The sequence below is a fragment of the Jatropha curcas genome, chromosome 6, assembly GCF_041381405.1.
Source record: "Jatropha curcas cultivar XTBG-Jc1 chromosome 6, XTBG_Jcur_1.0, whole genome shotgun sequence".
Taxonomy (NCBI): Eukaryota; Viridiplantae; Streptophyta; class Magnoliopsida; order Malpighiales; family Euphorbiaceae; genus Jatropha; species Jatropha curcas.
Window position 1 is genome coordinate 29,845,537 of NC_143156.1, and position 15,331 is coordinate 29,860,867.

Sequence of the window (15,331 nt, forward strand, 5' to 3'; positions counted from 1 at the left end):
ATTATTTCTTCTTAAACGGTAAATAATATTATATCTTGAAATAAATAAAAAAAAGAAAAGGGAAGTGAACATATTCTAATGAGATACGCGCAAGCGATTCTTCTTTCTATGACCTGGCATGATAAGCCCAAAAGTTAGACAATTTATATGTTAGCTATGGAGTTGACCTTCAAAACTTTCTTGTTCTACCAGCTGCCCTGCCTGGAAATTACACATTTGAAAGAGTATACAGAATGCAATAAGCTAATGTCCAAGGTTGAATTAGTCTAAAATACATATTAATCATTTTTTTTAATCATTCAGTAATTAACAACTCACAAAGAAGAGAGAGAGAGAGAGAGAGAGAGAGAGAGAGAGAGATCACCAACTAGTCATTGATATGCTTGTAGTGCATTCACACCCAAATTCTAAACAGGAAAAGGTCAAAAAAAAAAAAAAGAATGTGAAAAATTTTCCAGATCTTTGCACCCTTCCTAAGTTATTTACAAGCAACTCTTGATTGCCTATGATAATAGATACAAAGAAATAAAACTTACAGGCAACTTGTTTTGTGCCTCGCCAACACTACTAACAATGAGATATTGAGCTCATACTTACAGTCTGGTCTTTTATATACTTAGCTAGCATCTTGATCTGTTGACAAAATTTCAAGCTCTGCCCACCAAAGAGGAGAGAGTTTTGGGGTTGCTCCCTCAGGTGTTATTCCTGTAATCTCTCTTAATGTGGCAGTAACTTCTCTCATTTCCGGTCTTTGTTTAGGATCTGGGTGCACACAAGATTTTATCACTTGACCAATTCTTTCTAGTTTCTCCTCTTCAAAGGAATCAAGAGTAGGATCAACCATGTCTTTAAGGGGTTGGTCCCCACTCAAATAGTCCGATGCCCAGTCTTCAAGTGAATCATTGTCCACTGAGTATGGTAACCTACCCGTTACCATTTCGAATAATAGTACACCGAAACTATAAATGTTACTTTCTGGTTGCACAGTTGGAGAATCTAAGAGCTTCTTGCCAGATGTTTCTGTCTCAGTTGCAGTTATCACATTTGAAAAACTGAAATCTGAAATTTTGGCTGCATAATCTTCGGAGAGAGAGATGGCTGAGGAGTTCAGATTGTTGTGAGTTAATGGTGGGTTCAGCTGATGCATATGCTCAAGACAGTAAGCCATGCCCATTGCAATTCTCAACCTCATTCCCCAGTCCAGGTGCTCCGATTCTTTAACTGCAATAACCATCGATAGAGATGAAAAATCTATTATAAAAATGAATACAAATGAAGCAGACAATGAAGATGGAGGGAGAGAGTTGAACCAGAGTAAATTTTCCCCCATTCTTTCACTGGGGGCAAGAAATCTTTTTTTTTTTCCTCCTTTTCTCTCCCCCTAGGGGCAAGAGCTCACTGAATATTATAATTTTCAAAAGCGCCATATCCTATTGGCCCAGGGATACAAATATTGCAAAGCATAATAGTGGAGCACTATAAACTTTATTTCATAAAAAAAGTAGAGAAAGTGAAAACAAAATGTCTGTTAGGGAAAAAAAGATCATTTGGTTATCTAATTTAGAAAAATGGTATGTGTCATAATGTTTGCAAATCAGGGAAGCAATATCATTTCTGCATCTGCAATTCCATAAAGAAGCGTATATACAAAGTAAACACTTAATTTGTTATTATTATTAATTTCACATGCAATTTCTAATGCTTGCCTGGAATGAAAGGTTGTCCTCTTTATTATTATTGTTTTTTTTAATTGGCTTCTTTATTCATATTAGGAAACTAAGAAAGAAATGTTAATAACTAATATTCCAGTAGTTCACTAATCCTGAACCTATAAGATTGCCGTCATGTGAGAATTTAAAGTACTATTTTTTTATTTCTTTATCATATTATATTCTCAAATGGGAGGCTATCAAGGTCATTTATACAATAAGATTATATTTGTTATTGAAGTCCTATTATCTACACTAGGGGACAAAAGAAAAAGACATGAGTTTTGTTCATTTGTAAGTGTTAATTATATAAGCTATATGCACTATTCTAGAATGATTAATCTCTGAATTATGGCTTTTAAACTGATTTAATAGTAGTTGAATAATAGCCTGTGATAATTTCTATCTGTAACAATACCAAATGTTAAGAGCTTACTATGTAAATGCTCAAAGAGCGTTCCATTTGGAGCATATTCAAAAACAAGCATTCTAGTGAAAGGCTCCTCCTCCTCACAATATCCAAGAAGGTTGATAAAATTCTTGTGGTTCAATTTTGATAATGTCTCAATCTGAAACATAAATACAGAAGGAATTAGAATGTCAGATTGCACCATAAATGCATATAGTTCACAAGGGTTTGTAGAGTACCTTTTTCCTAAATTGAGCTTCTAAATTCTTAGGCCAATCCTTGGAAGATGCAACTGCAATGGAAGCCACAGCTATTTCAACTCCACTAGACAATGTTCCCTTGTAGAGAGTACCAATTGGTGAAGAACCTATTACATTGCTAAAATCTTCACACCCTGCTTCAAGCTCAGATCTCTTAAGCTTTGGTACACCTGAAATGCAAATCTGAAGCATATAAATAGATAGAAAAAGAGTTGAACAAAAAAAAAAAAAAATGATGCAAATAGCAAACTAAAAGAAACAGAAAGTTGTGGACCAGCTTGTTCTCTAGATGTACATGTAGATGGTTAAGCATTAAGATCTATTGCAGCCACCACAAAATTTTCAAAATGTTAGATAATTACAGTTATCTAATTCATGTTTTAGGATGAAATATCAATTTTTCCACATCAGAAACTTTTAAACAGGAGAGGACATCAGCAATCAAAGCTCTAAACTCTTACAACAGAAAGCAAGCACCTGACTAGTAGTTACCAAAAATACTTCTCCTTTTTCTTATCTCCCTAACATTTAGCTTGACTAATTATATGGTATTTGGAACAAGATATGCAACACCTGCTTTTCTATACAGGAGTATTGGCAGGTATCAACTTTCAGAAACATTTGTCATCATCCAACAACTAATGCCTTATTGTTTTCCTTTAAATGGCAAAGATAATATTAAAGATAAATACATAAATTTAACTTTTTTTTTTTTCATCTAGAAAGAAGAATTACCATTTATAAATGCTTTTTGAAGCTGTCCACTCAATCCCGTGGCCCAGGGTTTGACAGTGGTCTTATTAATTGTACAGAAAGAGATGCTGATAATTGAAATGACAAGTAGCGCCCCCCCTATAACTCCAGCAATTATTGCAACCTTCTTTGTTGAAGAGGAACGATTTCCAGGATTTTTTGAGGGTGAAGGAGTTGGAAATAAAAGAGGCTTTGAGGTGGAACCATTTGGTGAAGGGGAAGATTTTCTAGAATTATTTGAGGATGAAGGAATGGGAGCTAAAAGCGGAACAGAGGCGGAAACATTTGGCGAAGGGGAAGGTGCATTTGGTGGTAGAGAAGCAGCAGTCACATTAGGGGAAGAACGTGAAGATACAGATGGTGGTGGAGACGGAAATGGATTTAAGATATTATTTCGATAATATGGTGATTCTCGAGGGCCACTGGTTTGCAGCTGTCGCTTGTTAATTGCATTTTCAGTTTGTACCGCATTCCTGTAAAAAAATTTGTGGAAGACAGCATAATGCAATAAGAGCATGTCATAGCAAAGAAATAATCTAGATTGAAAAATCAGAAGAAAGATTAAAATCAGAAGAATAAAAAGGAAACACAAGAAAAAAAAAATCACGAAAACATCAAAAGGTGTGTGAGAACAAAGAAAATGATTAGTGCTGTTTAAGAGAACAATTTGATGGCAGTGACGTACCGTGTAGCAGATCTTTTGTTGCAAGATGATTCTGTAGCTCTGCCAGATAGTTGGTTTTCATCCACTTGAGTTTCAGAAAGCATCTTCAGTTCATGAAGTTCAGGTGATAAGTTACCAAGAAGCCCATTATTGTCCAAAAGACTAAAACATTGGCAGAAAAATTCAGTTAATATACTAATAGAAGCACAAGATAATCCCAACAAAGATTTTGTTTGACATTATGAACGCACAGAATTGCTAGCGAGAGATTATTGCCAAGATCAGGTGGAAGTGGCCCGCTGAAGTTATTATATCCAAAATCTAGCACCTCCAACTCCTTTAACTCTCCAAGACCTTCAGGAATGATACCAGTAAAAGAATTGTTCCGCAAAACTCTGCAGTGAACAAGAAGTGATAAGGCCAAACAGAAAATTTGAAAAAAAAAATTATCTTGAAGAAGAAAATCTCCAAATAGTAGCTACCTAGTTAATAACTTTTTTTTTTTTTTTTTTTTTTTTTTTTTTTTTTTTTTGAGAATGTACCTAGCTAATACTTACATAGACTTTATGTGGATAAGGTTTCTGAGATCAGGAGCTAATGTTCCCCCGAGACAAAGATCTTTAAAGTTCCTGCACATTATACATTTTTATTTAAGATCAATGAAGGACATATCAGCAAGCAATATTATTGTAAAGACAACGACTAAGTAAAAAGAGCTCCGCAATAATTTAGTTCTTATCCAAGTTCTCTTTTCTTTTATTTTTTTCAAGGATAAATTTTTATCCATTAACTTTGTATCAAACTAAAGGCAAGTTTTTAAAGCAATGTAAAACTCTAAGATTGTAGGTTGTCAAATTTATATAGTATCATTAGGGAACAAGTTGGGTTTCTCAGGCACCATCGCACCTGGTGTGATGACATTTTGAAGGATGTACTAATAATTCTGCAGCACTGGATAGCAATACCACACAACACCATTTACAAACCAGTATTAAATATATACACACACACATACACACATTCATTATCTTCTATAATTTGGAAAATGGCAAATTTAATCCAGATTCAAGTTCTGAATTAAATCAGGCACAGAATGATATTCCCATGCTTGAATTAAAGCTTGAATTAAGTAAGAAGTAAATCTCAAAGGTCCAATTTTTGTATTTCAAACTAGTAAATACTTTTGCAAATTCACTATCCATGCAGACTATTTTATAACCAAATTCTCTTCCTATATTTATAATGACTCAAAGAAAATTGTTTTTGGCATTAGAAATACACTAGCTAAATTAACCAAGAAGCTTTTTTTGATTGAGACTGCCAAGACTGCAAAAGAACAATTAAAAAAAAGGTTAATGATTGCTTTTTGAAACAAATAAGCACTTGTTTTCATCGCTGACTTACTTCACCAGCTTCAGTAATTACAAACTTGATGAAGAAATTTATGAGAGCATCCATTATCCTTATTCTCAAAATAACAATAATAATAAGAATGAGCAAACAAACAGAAAATACCATAAAGGTCAAATTTTTACAGCGAAAAGCTAAAACAAGCAATCCATAGAGGTAGAGACATACAAGATTACAACTTTGCCATCGGAGCACTCAACTCTATTCCAAGAACACGGATCAACAACTCCATCCACATCGTTCCAGTTCTTCAACGCGCCGTACGGATCACTCACAATTCTCTCTCTAAACTTCAACAAAGCCAAACCTACAACAAAGATATTTCCACAATTAAATTTCACTAACTTGGATTTTCTCTTGGCGCCTCCATTTTCCCAAGAAACATACAGAAAAAAAAAATTTTTTTAATTTAAAAACATTAGGTACCTACCTTCATCATTGAGCGACCAACACAAAATCAAGTTCTGGTAGTGCGAAAACAGAAGTAAAACACCGAATCTGCTGAATTTCCAGTTCCTCTTCTCCATTAATTAACGAAGAATAGGATAAGTACAAGCTAATACCCAAACAAGCAATAATCTAGATACGGAATTTGAATATTAGGAAGAGGAATCTAAAAAGCTCAAGATTTGTATTGAAGTCAAGAAGAGCTCGAAAATGGAAATATCTGAGCTTAACAAAATTACTAAAAATAATTAAAAGAATCACAGTAATCAGAGGATGAAGAAGAACAGAAAAGAGAGAGAAACAGATTTTTCAAAAACCATGTTCGTTGAGCTGGTTTATTAGACCAAAGAATAGAACGTGAAGAGAAAAAAAAACAGAGAAAGAGAATTAGCTTTGGAAAACGCGTACTCTGTTTTCTTATATTTTTTAAATTAAAAAAAATGCGGAACGGTGAATAAGTGATTAATGTTTAATTAAATAATAATAATAAAACATGCAAAATAAATAGTATGAAGTAATTTTGGACCGACAAAATGGCGTGCGGATAATATCATGTGACTATATATATAAATAAATTTAGAGAATATAAAAAATAATTAAGTATATACTTTCTCTTCAATAGTCAACTATGAACAAAATGTCAAAAATATACCGTATACATTCATGGATGAAAAATAAATATAAGTTAAAAATATTTTAGATTTATTTAAAATCCAAGAATTTGATTTTAACTTTTTATTTTGAGGAATTACAAAAATTGAATTTATAATTTTTGTCAATTATTTCTTAAAATATATTGTTGAAGATAATAAAAAATATTTCTTTTAAGAGGACATGATTTTACATATATGACTATGAAAATAATTAAATAAAAGTTATTTTTTATTAGAAATATTTCACATCTAAAAGATAGAAGATTTATATTCAATTTTATTTATAAATAAAAAAAATTAATCCATTATTTATAAATAACTAAAAATAAACTAAAAGTAAAATTAATTAGTTAGACTTGGTCATTTTCCTTTGTGTATGGCATGGGCCACTTAGACTTCTAGTAAATTGGATTATTACTTAATGACGGTTGATGCTATTAATTAATTAATTAATTTGTTGATTTTGTTCATTGATTAATTAAATAATTATATTATTTTTCTTTATATATAATAATATATTAGAACTAATTAGATTTGGTGGTGTTGGTTGCTTCTTATATGTTTCCTTTCAAATAGTTGAGAGTTGAAAAATTAATTACAATCATCTTACGGCTAATTGTCTTATTCCATAGTGTTAAACTCATTCTTAACTAGTTAATTTCAGGATATGTATTGAAAAATGAACCAATTTGTAAATGAAGCATTAGATTGATTTATGAGCAACATTATTAGTTGCAATGCATCTTCCTATGGAGTTGATCTCTTTGAAGGTGGTATAAAGGCTTCTTTGTATTGCTTTAACTCTACTCTTCCCTCTGCCTCCACCACCACATGGTACAATACATTTCTCTTAAAATCCAAGGAAAACCAAATAAAAAATTTTGTATTTTTCCTTCTATAAAAAATATTAAATTTCATTAATAAACTGCGATTTAATGATAATTGTCTCAAAGTTATTAATGTTTAAAATGCGATATGTGACAAATATTTGAAGCACACTAATATTATAAGACGCGCGTTTTAATTTTTGCATTGAATGGTTGATAAATGCTTTATCAATCTATTATATTTGTGAACTATAGAAAGTTAGAATAAGTCGAAAGACATTAAATTAAATATACCGAAAAAGAAAGAATTGAATCAGTTTAATTCAGTTTGAGATGATTTATAGAGTGGTTATAAGTTTTTATGTGTATATTAAGTTCCCATTTTGAATTGGGATCCACAATTAATAATTAATGGATATGATTAAAATAATAAAATTAATTATATGTATATTGTTATTAATATAATGTTTTTTTACAAAGGATTTATATGCAATATGAACATATGATTAATTCATGATTTCATAAGTGTGTGTTGCAACAATATATCCACGTGGTTCTCACATGGAAATTATTGATTTGCTACCTTCTAGGGCCATCACTATTTGACTTGTATTTTTTTTTTTTTTTTTTTTTTTTGTTGGAGGCTATTTGACTTGTATCGATTATATGACCGCGATGTTGAAATATCTTTTAGCATTTTGATCTCTATTCCTATTAATTATATGATTAAATCTTTTCTTTTTTTTAATTTTAATAACGGTATAAAACTAGTAGAATAACTGCTGCAACAAAAGCTAACAATTAATAAAATATTATATGAGTTTGTTTTTAACTGTAATTCTCATTTCTTCAAATCCACAAGTAAATTATCACAAAAAAAAAAAATGGAATTATGGAAATTAGGCATTTTTACACTACAATTATGTGATGTGTATGATTTTTTATGCAATTTATATTCTTTTATTTAATTCAAAATACATATAATTATTGACTAATAGAGTACTTACCATGACAAAAAATTTATTATTCAAATCCTAAAATTAAAATATTGGTAAATATATGACAAATATTGACTAAACTAATAAGGATAATTAAAATTATGCTTGCATTCTTTTGAGTCCTTTAATTAATTTTTAATTTATTTATTTTAAAATCATTAGTTATTTAGTTTGATTTAAATTAATTAAATATTGATGAGGTCGAAATAAAATTAGAGGACTAATAAAAAGAATTTTATTAAATTAATAAAATAAGATAATTATAAGAATAAAAAATTGTCTTAAAATGGTAAAATTGAATAATCGATTGAGGATAATAAAGAGCACCACCAACCACAATCACTGGCGTGCAACATTCGACACGTGTAAGACATGCAAATATGGTGATATGCAAAAGCGCCTATATATGTATAATCAGGTTTTTTAGTCATTTGCTCTATAAAATAAAATGCGCATTTAATACGGTTGATATGTTTCAATTATTTGGTTTGTTAGTGCATTTAATTTATATCCATAAATAAATATATATTTGTAATTAAAAATTAATTTTAATAAAATAATAAATCCAAAATTTATATATGACTTTATTAAAAATAGACAGTCAGTCTTTAATTTAACTGAATTTCTCACAAATGTGAGTAGTGAGATGTTTTAAATTCGAGTCTTTTCGATCACAAAAATTTTTACTAATTTTGTGATAAAAAAGAGTTACACTTATTCTGCAGTCTGTAATATTATTTCAGTCTATTCAACCTCTCGATGAATAAAAATTTTAGTAAAAGCAAATAGAAAAAAATGTGTAAAATATATTATATAATAAGATAAATAAAATATTTACATGACTATTAATTTGAAGTACTCACTTTCTTAGAAAAAGAAAAAGGAAAATTGAACCATTATATAGACTTTAGACTATTATTTTCATGAATTTAAAAAATAGTTTTTGTTTTATCCATCTAAGATGGTTTGAAAATTAAGCTGCTTATGTTAGCAAAGTTTGAAACCTAGAAAGTAAGTTAACTACAAAACAACTAAACAAGACAAGGGTAGGCCTCATATAATATAAGCAATTTATTTATTTTTTCATTTATTTACTTATTTCCAATGACACTTTGTAGAGAGTTGCATGTGTTCCACAATTTTATTTATTTTAATGTAAAATAAATAAATTTTAATATATATATATTAAGGATATAAATGTTTTTTTTTCAAAATCTTATATAACAAATAAAAATAAAATTCTAAATTTGATAGTAAAATCGTTAATAAACTTCTTATGCTTCATCTAAGAAATAATTTTTATGCTCATTTTAGTACAAATTAAAATATGTTAATTAAGTTTATATATTCAATTTCTTTGAAGAATGGTGGAGTGGAGGAATTTTGAGTATCTTATTAGATAAATATAAAGGTTGTGTTCGGTAACAGTTTTTTAAGTAGTTTTTAACATTTTGATTGATTAGTAAAAACGTTACACACTATTTTTTTATAATGTTCGATAATATAGCGTTTAAACTAACTTTTAGAAGTCAATGTAACGTTTTAAAAAAGTTAACTCATATAATATTTAGTTTTTAGGGTTTCATGAAAAATTACACAAATAGCTTCTAAAACAGTTAACAATTACCAAAACATTTCAAAATAATAATAAATTAGATATTAAAAATTGGAGAGACTACTTGAAATACTCCGAATTTTTATTTTCAAAACTTTTAAATTTTTATTAAATCAAAAATTTCGATTTTTGATTATATGGGCTTTAAACACCAAACAATCTTAAATTTGGGTCCAAAGTGTTGTGAGTTGGGCCCAAGCCCAAATATATTGTCAGAATTTTCGATTTGAGAACTGTTAAAAATTTTCAAGAAATAATATGAAAGCAATTTAATCTGTTATGAATATATATAAATTAATTATCCTAAAAATCAAATATCATAATTGTTCATATTTTATTTATATTGAGTGAATGGAGAAAATATTATGGAACCAAACTAAATAATTAAAATAAATCGAACCGGGCCTTAAAACCAAATTGATCTTTCGAAAACCAAACAAATAGCTTGAAAACCAAGTGAAAAAAACTGCAAACCGAGCAAAAATTGAGGCGAATCATTAAACTAGACCAAACCGGTTCGAATCGAACCGGAATGGTCTAGAAGCCCCAAGATTTTTTTTTTTTCTTTCTTTTCTTTTTCTTTTCTTTTTCTTTTCGTTTCCTTCTTCTTCCTTGCGCCAGCGCCAGGCGCGCGACAGCCCTCCCCCTCTCTTTTTTTTTTTTTTTGTTTTTCTTTTTCCGACCACCTGAGACCATCGCCGGCCTCGTTGTCGCCTCCTCACTGCAGCAGCCCTCGCTCTCTTCCCGTTCCGGTTGGCACAGTGCGCAAGGAACTGCGGTTTTGCGTTCCCATCGGGACAGTAGCTCAACCAGCCCTGTTCTTTCGTTTTTCCGACGACATTGCCCTTAGCCGGTGTGCAACTCCTTCAGCCATTGTTCCCTTCACTTCCAATCGAGCTAGCATCGATATAAATGGTTTTTGAGCAAGGGAGCTGCTTCCGGTCACTTTAACGGGGAAATTTCAGTATTTAGTGCGTTTTTCAGCTGGGTAAGTCGGATTTCAACCTTCTTTGATACATTTAGTGAATTGTTTGAACAAGAGTATAAATTTGATGCATGAATCAAGTTGGGTAGAGTATAAATCCCTAAATTTGCTACTGTTTGAGTGTGAATAATTAGAAGCTTTGATTTTACTCTTTAAATTGATTTATAAACTGAAATTCCTTATACAAGTGAATAAGTTATTTAGTTTAATGCATATTTTGGTGAAAGAATTGATAAACCTGAAATGGCAACTTGCTATTTTAACTATTTAGCTTGAATAATTGTTGTGGTATAATGCAAACGAAGTTATAAATTAAGTTCTTAAGGGGAAATGGGTTAAGTAACATATAATGCATGAATTTTATCAATAACTTAAGATTTCTTTGATATATTGGCAACTTCTAGTTAGAGGAAATCATGGATTTTTGCTTGAACCAAGTTTATATTGTTAGAATAAATGCGCTCTTCATAACTTGTTGTGGATGTAGAGGTTCGAATGACTAAGTTTGATAAGAATTGAGAAACTTTGGGCAGTGGCAGCAGTTATTTTCAATCATTTATATAGATTATTGCTTGATATGGAATTTTTATAGTAGTAGATTTAATTCTTGCTAGGAATTAGTTAGTTGGTATATCTTAAGTTGTAAAATTGGATTTCTTAATAGATGTATCCATTAAATGTTAGTTTAATTGAAGCATTTGTTCTTAGTGGCTAATTTAAAATTTAATAAAGATATAATGATATTGTGATATGTGAGCAGGTAGATAGTTCAATTTTTTTAGGGGAGGTGCTGCCGAAATTTTGATAAAAATTTAGACTAAATTTCAATTAACAACATAATTAAAAAGTTTATTTAGATTAGTTCTATAATTTGGTACATAATAAATATAGTGCTCTGATTAATTTACTATCTTTATTATTCATTTAATTACTTACATATTTATTTATTATTTTCATTATTATTGTTATTATTGTTATTTATTTTATTATTGTTGATTAATGCTAATACTATTTATTTACTTATTTGCATTGATTTTGGATGTTTAATTGTGCATTGCATTACGATGTTTAATTGATTGATATGTCTGCATTTGATTGCAATGTTTGATAAATTGTGTTGTGATAATGCTATGCTTTGTTTGTGTGGAATTGGGATGAAGTGGACCACCGTGGGTCTGTGAGGACGGTCTGTGATATGGATCCGAATGTTATATGATATTTGACCGTCGGCCGGGAAAATGGGAGATCGGCGCCCCCGTGTGCACCTGATGATATGGATTATGTGGAAAACCACAGGAATGGCTTCTTGTTGTTGCGCACCTGATAATCTAGATTTGATTGTAGCCCGCAGGGTGGCCTCCTGTTGTGAGCACTTGATGATCTAGATTGGATGGAGACCACCGGGTTGCCTCCTGTTGGTATGGAAAAGAAAAGAGAGAATGGAAATATAATGAGAGGACTGGTCAGTGAGGATTAGACCAGTTGGCCGTATGGGGGATCGGCTCCCTGGTGCACATGTATGAGAGGGCGAGCCATGTGTGAGGACGGCTCGTTGGGGTTTCAGGTGGCGCCACTGACTAATTTCCACGTGATGTGATTATATGAAGATGTTTATGATTGTGAGTGCTGGTGATATGCCATTTGTGTGACTGGCTGCGTGAGCATATAACTAGTCGGATGACTAGATTAATATGTGTACACATTTGTGTGACTGCGTGTGTTGTGCAATAATTATTACTTCTTAGAAAACTCACATGTCTTGTTTGATTTTTCAGGAAGTAGGTTTTTCCTTTAATCGGATTTAGGCTATGTTTCTTCGGCGTAGGGCAATAAAGAATTTTTCCTAGTTCCATAATTATTTTGTTATGTATACTAACAGTTAGTGACTCCGCAGTTGTAGGATTTGTATACTTTTAATCATTTATTATTATAGATGAGATAATTATGTGAACCCATATTATAAATGTGATGCATTGTTAATTAGGCCCGAACTGTGGAATGTTGTAGCTTATAAATTTGGGCCGAGATTTAATAAAATATTGAGGTTTATCTTTCATATTCATATGGGCTGAATGTTGAAATTTTCTATCGAGATAATAGATTCTAGCGTTTCAGGCTTACTACGGGCCTCGGGGGCCTTAAGCTTACCTGGGCCCTAGTGCCGGTCCGGCCCACGGAAACGGGTCGTGACAAAGTTGGTATCAGAGCTTAGGTTAGGGTTTTAGGACACAACTGCGGAGTATAGGAAATTTCTTTATGTTGGGATCGGCCGTAACCAACATAAGGAAGGAAACTTTGTAATTTTCCTCTCTAGGGATGGTGGACGCACTAGACCCTATGAGGTGGGAAAACCCACACCTATAGTGTAAAAAAAAAAAAAAAAAAAAAAAAAAAAAAAAAAAAAAATTGAAGAATTAATTGAGAATTAGAGTGAAAGTAGTGGATAGTAGGATGAACCCATTGCAATACCTATAGGGGCCAGAGTTGGTATCAACCCTTAAGCTAGGGAATAGAGTAATACCTGATGGTAGTGGATTGGCCTGATCACCCAGTACACTACTTTTCATGTGAACTCTATTCCTATCAGTGAACAGGATAGTGTAGAGAATAAATAGGTTTTCTAATTGTATAGTGGATTGATGAATTTTGGGTGATTAGGAATCGGTATTTTAGTATTCAGTTCGGCTACTGAACTTCTTTAGAATTTCTCTTTATTGTTTTATTTACTTGATATTTCATATTTAAATTTAAAACCCTGTTTTTATTTTGAATTTAAATTGTGTTATGATAAAAAAAAATTTGAAATTGATTATTTATATAGAAATTATTTTTGAAAAGTTGTCTATTTATATCACGGGGCCAATTGGATTAGAGTATAAAATGAAATGATTATGAGGATAGTAAAATTAGAAAGAAGATTTGAAAAGAAGAATAAGACAAGTAGTAATATATGTTTAGTTTTAGATAGGTGAGACAGGTAAATTGAATTAAAATTTGATATAAGCAAGTAATAGATAGATGCTAATTTTAAGTTAATAGTTCCACATATGGTACCTAATACTTGGTTAAATGAGACTAATTAAAATGTTAGCACTATGGTTTGAAATTGTAATCTAGGAGAATTTGGACAAAAGAGTAAAGAAGTTATTAGCATATGTAAATTAGACTCTTAAGAAGTTAATGAGATCAATTTGATGTGATATTTGGATGGTAAAGTAGCATTACCTTGGGACTAAAGGAATTTTGTTAGTATTGATGAGAACTAGTTAAAAGGTAAATATTTAAGGCAAGCAATAAAGGTTAGGTTAAAATGTTGGTGATTAGATAAATCATGAATAATGATGATTAGTAGTACAAAAGAAACTGAGTGGGCGAAATAATTAATAAGAGAGTATGTAGGATAAATAATAATTGTAGGATGAGATGCTGATAGTAAATAACTTATGAATTACAATGATAAGTAGTATAAAAGGGGAAGAGTAGATGAAATAATTGGTGAGAGTATTCTAATATCTTAAGGTATGTTAATGAGTAACTCAAATAGAGTAAAAGGTTACCCCAAAAAAAAAAAAAAAAAAAAAGTCAAGATCATGAACCGAAACAAGGACTGTTAAAAGGTATTGTTATGAAATTTAATTTTAGTAATAAGTATTAAGGTGACATAAGGAATAAGCGCTGCAAAGGGTCAAAATCTTTAAATGAGTGAGATAGTTAAGGGGTGCGGTGACTCAGGAGCTATCTAATAGCTGCACTAACATAAGGAAAGAATTTTGTAGGGGGGAATAGAACTTGTATAGATAAGAACTGGGAGAGAGTGAGTTCGAGTCGCCCTGTGATACTATAGACAACATGAGTTACAAAGGAAAATTTTTCTTGAAATTTTGCTTTAAAGTAATAAGGTTTTCAATTCTTGATCAAGAAGAGTTCTAATAATTATGTGAGTTAATTCTTATTACCATAAATAAATCAAATTTCAATTGTTTCGCTTTTTGTAAAATTATATGCTTGGTTTTCATGAAGGAATATCTAAATTTTCAAAATGAAATCATATAATCCGGAATATATATATATATATATGCAACTTACTGCTAAAACGATTTTAAGATAAAACTTTAATCAAAGAAAGATTTTCTAAAGATTTCAGTAGCTGTCTGAAGAGAGTGATTGGAGAGTTAGGGAATAAACTCAAGTTTCTTGTAAGTTTTAGCTAGTTGGCACTAAGTCGGATGATTGGCGGTAGGAGAACAATCAGAACGCCCTACCTATTCCCTTCACTCGGCCTATTTTATTCGCTCTTGAGCTGACTTTTTAATATTTGGAGTATCTCCTATGACTTTAGAATCACCTATATCTCTGCTCCTATTACCCTTGCTAGATTTCAATTCGAGGACGAATTGTCTTAAGGGGGGGAGATTGAAATACTCCGAATTTTTATTTTCAAAACTTTTAAATTTTTATTAAATCAAAAATTTCGATTTTTGATTATATGGGCTTTAAACACCAAACAATCTTAAATTTGGGTCCAAAGTGTTGTGAGTTGGGCCCAAGCCCAAATATATTGTCAGAATTTTCGATTTGAGAACTGTTAAAAATTTTCAAGA

The 15,331-nt window shown here is 31.0% G+C and overlaps 1 protein-coding gene and 1 long non-coding RNA gene across 2 annotated transcripts; one reads left to right on the forward strand and one right to left on the reverse strand.

The window, feature by feature from the left end:
* Positions 1-352: 352 nt before the first annotated feature.
* On the reverse strand, positions 353-6,096 carry LOC105645821 (inactive receptor-like serine/threonine-protein kinase At2g40270). Its single transcript, XM_012231536.4, has 9 exons — positions 5,636-6,096; positions 5,374-5,512; positions 4,353-4,424; positions 4,047-4,190; positions 3,817-3,957; positions 3,114-3,604; positions 2,358-2,548; positions 2,146-2,278; positions 353-1,221 (listed from the first exon to the last, which is right to left on the reverse strand). The coding sequence occupies exons 1-9, from the start codon at positions 5,730-5,732 to the stop codon at positions 617-619; spliced, it is 2,013 nt and encodes a 670-aa protein (XP_012086926.1). The 5' UTR covers positions 5,733-6,096; the 3' UTR covers positions 353-616.
* Positions 6,097-10,316: 4,220 nt separating this feature from the next.
* On the forward strand, positions 10,317-12,788 carry LOC149495920 (uncharacterized). The gene is made up of 2 exons (XR_016321412.1): positions 10,317-10,733; positions 12,506-12,788. It is a non-coding gene; the product is annotated as an uncharacterized LOC149495920 (long non-coding RNA).
* Positions 12,789-15,331: the final 2,543 nt, after the last annotated feature.

Bases quoted from the DNA above. Each gene is read 5' to 3' on its own strand.
- LOC105645821 (XM_012231536.4), bottom strand. From the start codon at position 5,732: ATGGAGAAGAGGAACTGGAAATTCAGCAGATTCGGTGTTTTACTTCTG. The intron at 4,425-5,373 runs GTATGTCTCTAC...TATAATGTGCAG, and splicing joins GATGGCAAAGTTGTAATCTT to GAACTTTAAAGATCTTTGTC. The intron at 3,605-3,816 runs GTACGTCACTGC...ATTTTTTTACAG, and splicing joins AACAAAAGATCTGCTACACG to GAATGCGGTACAAACTGAAA.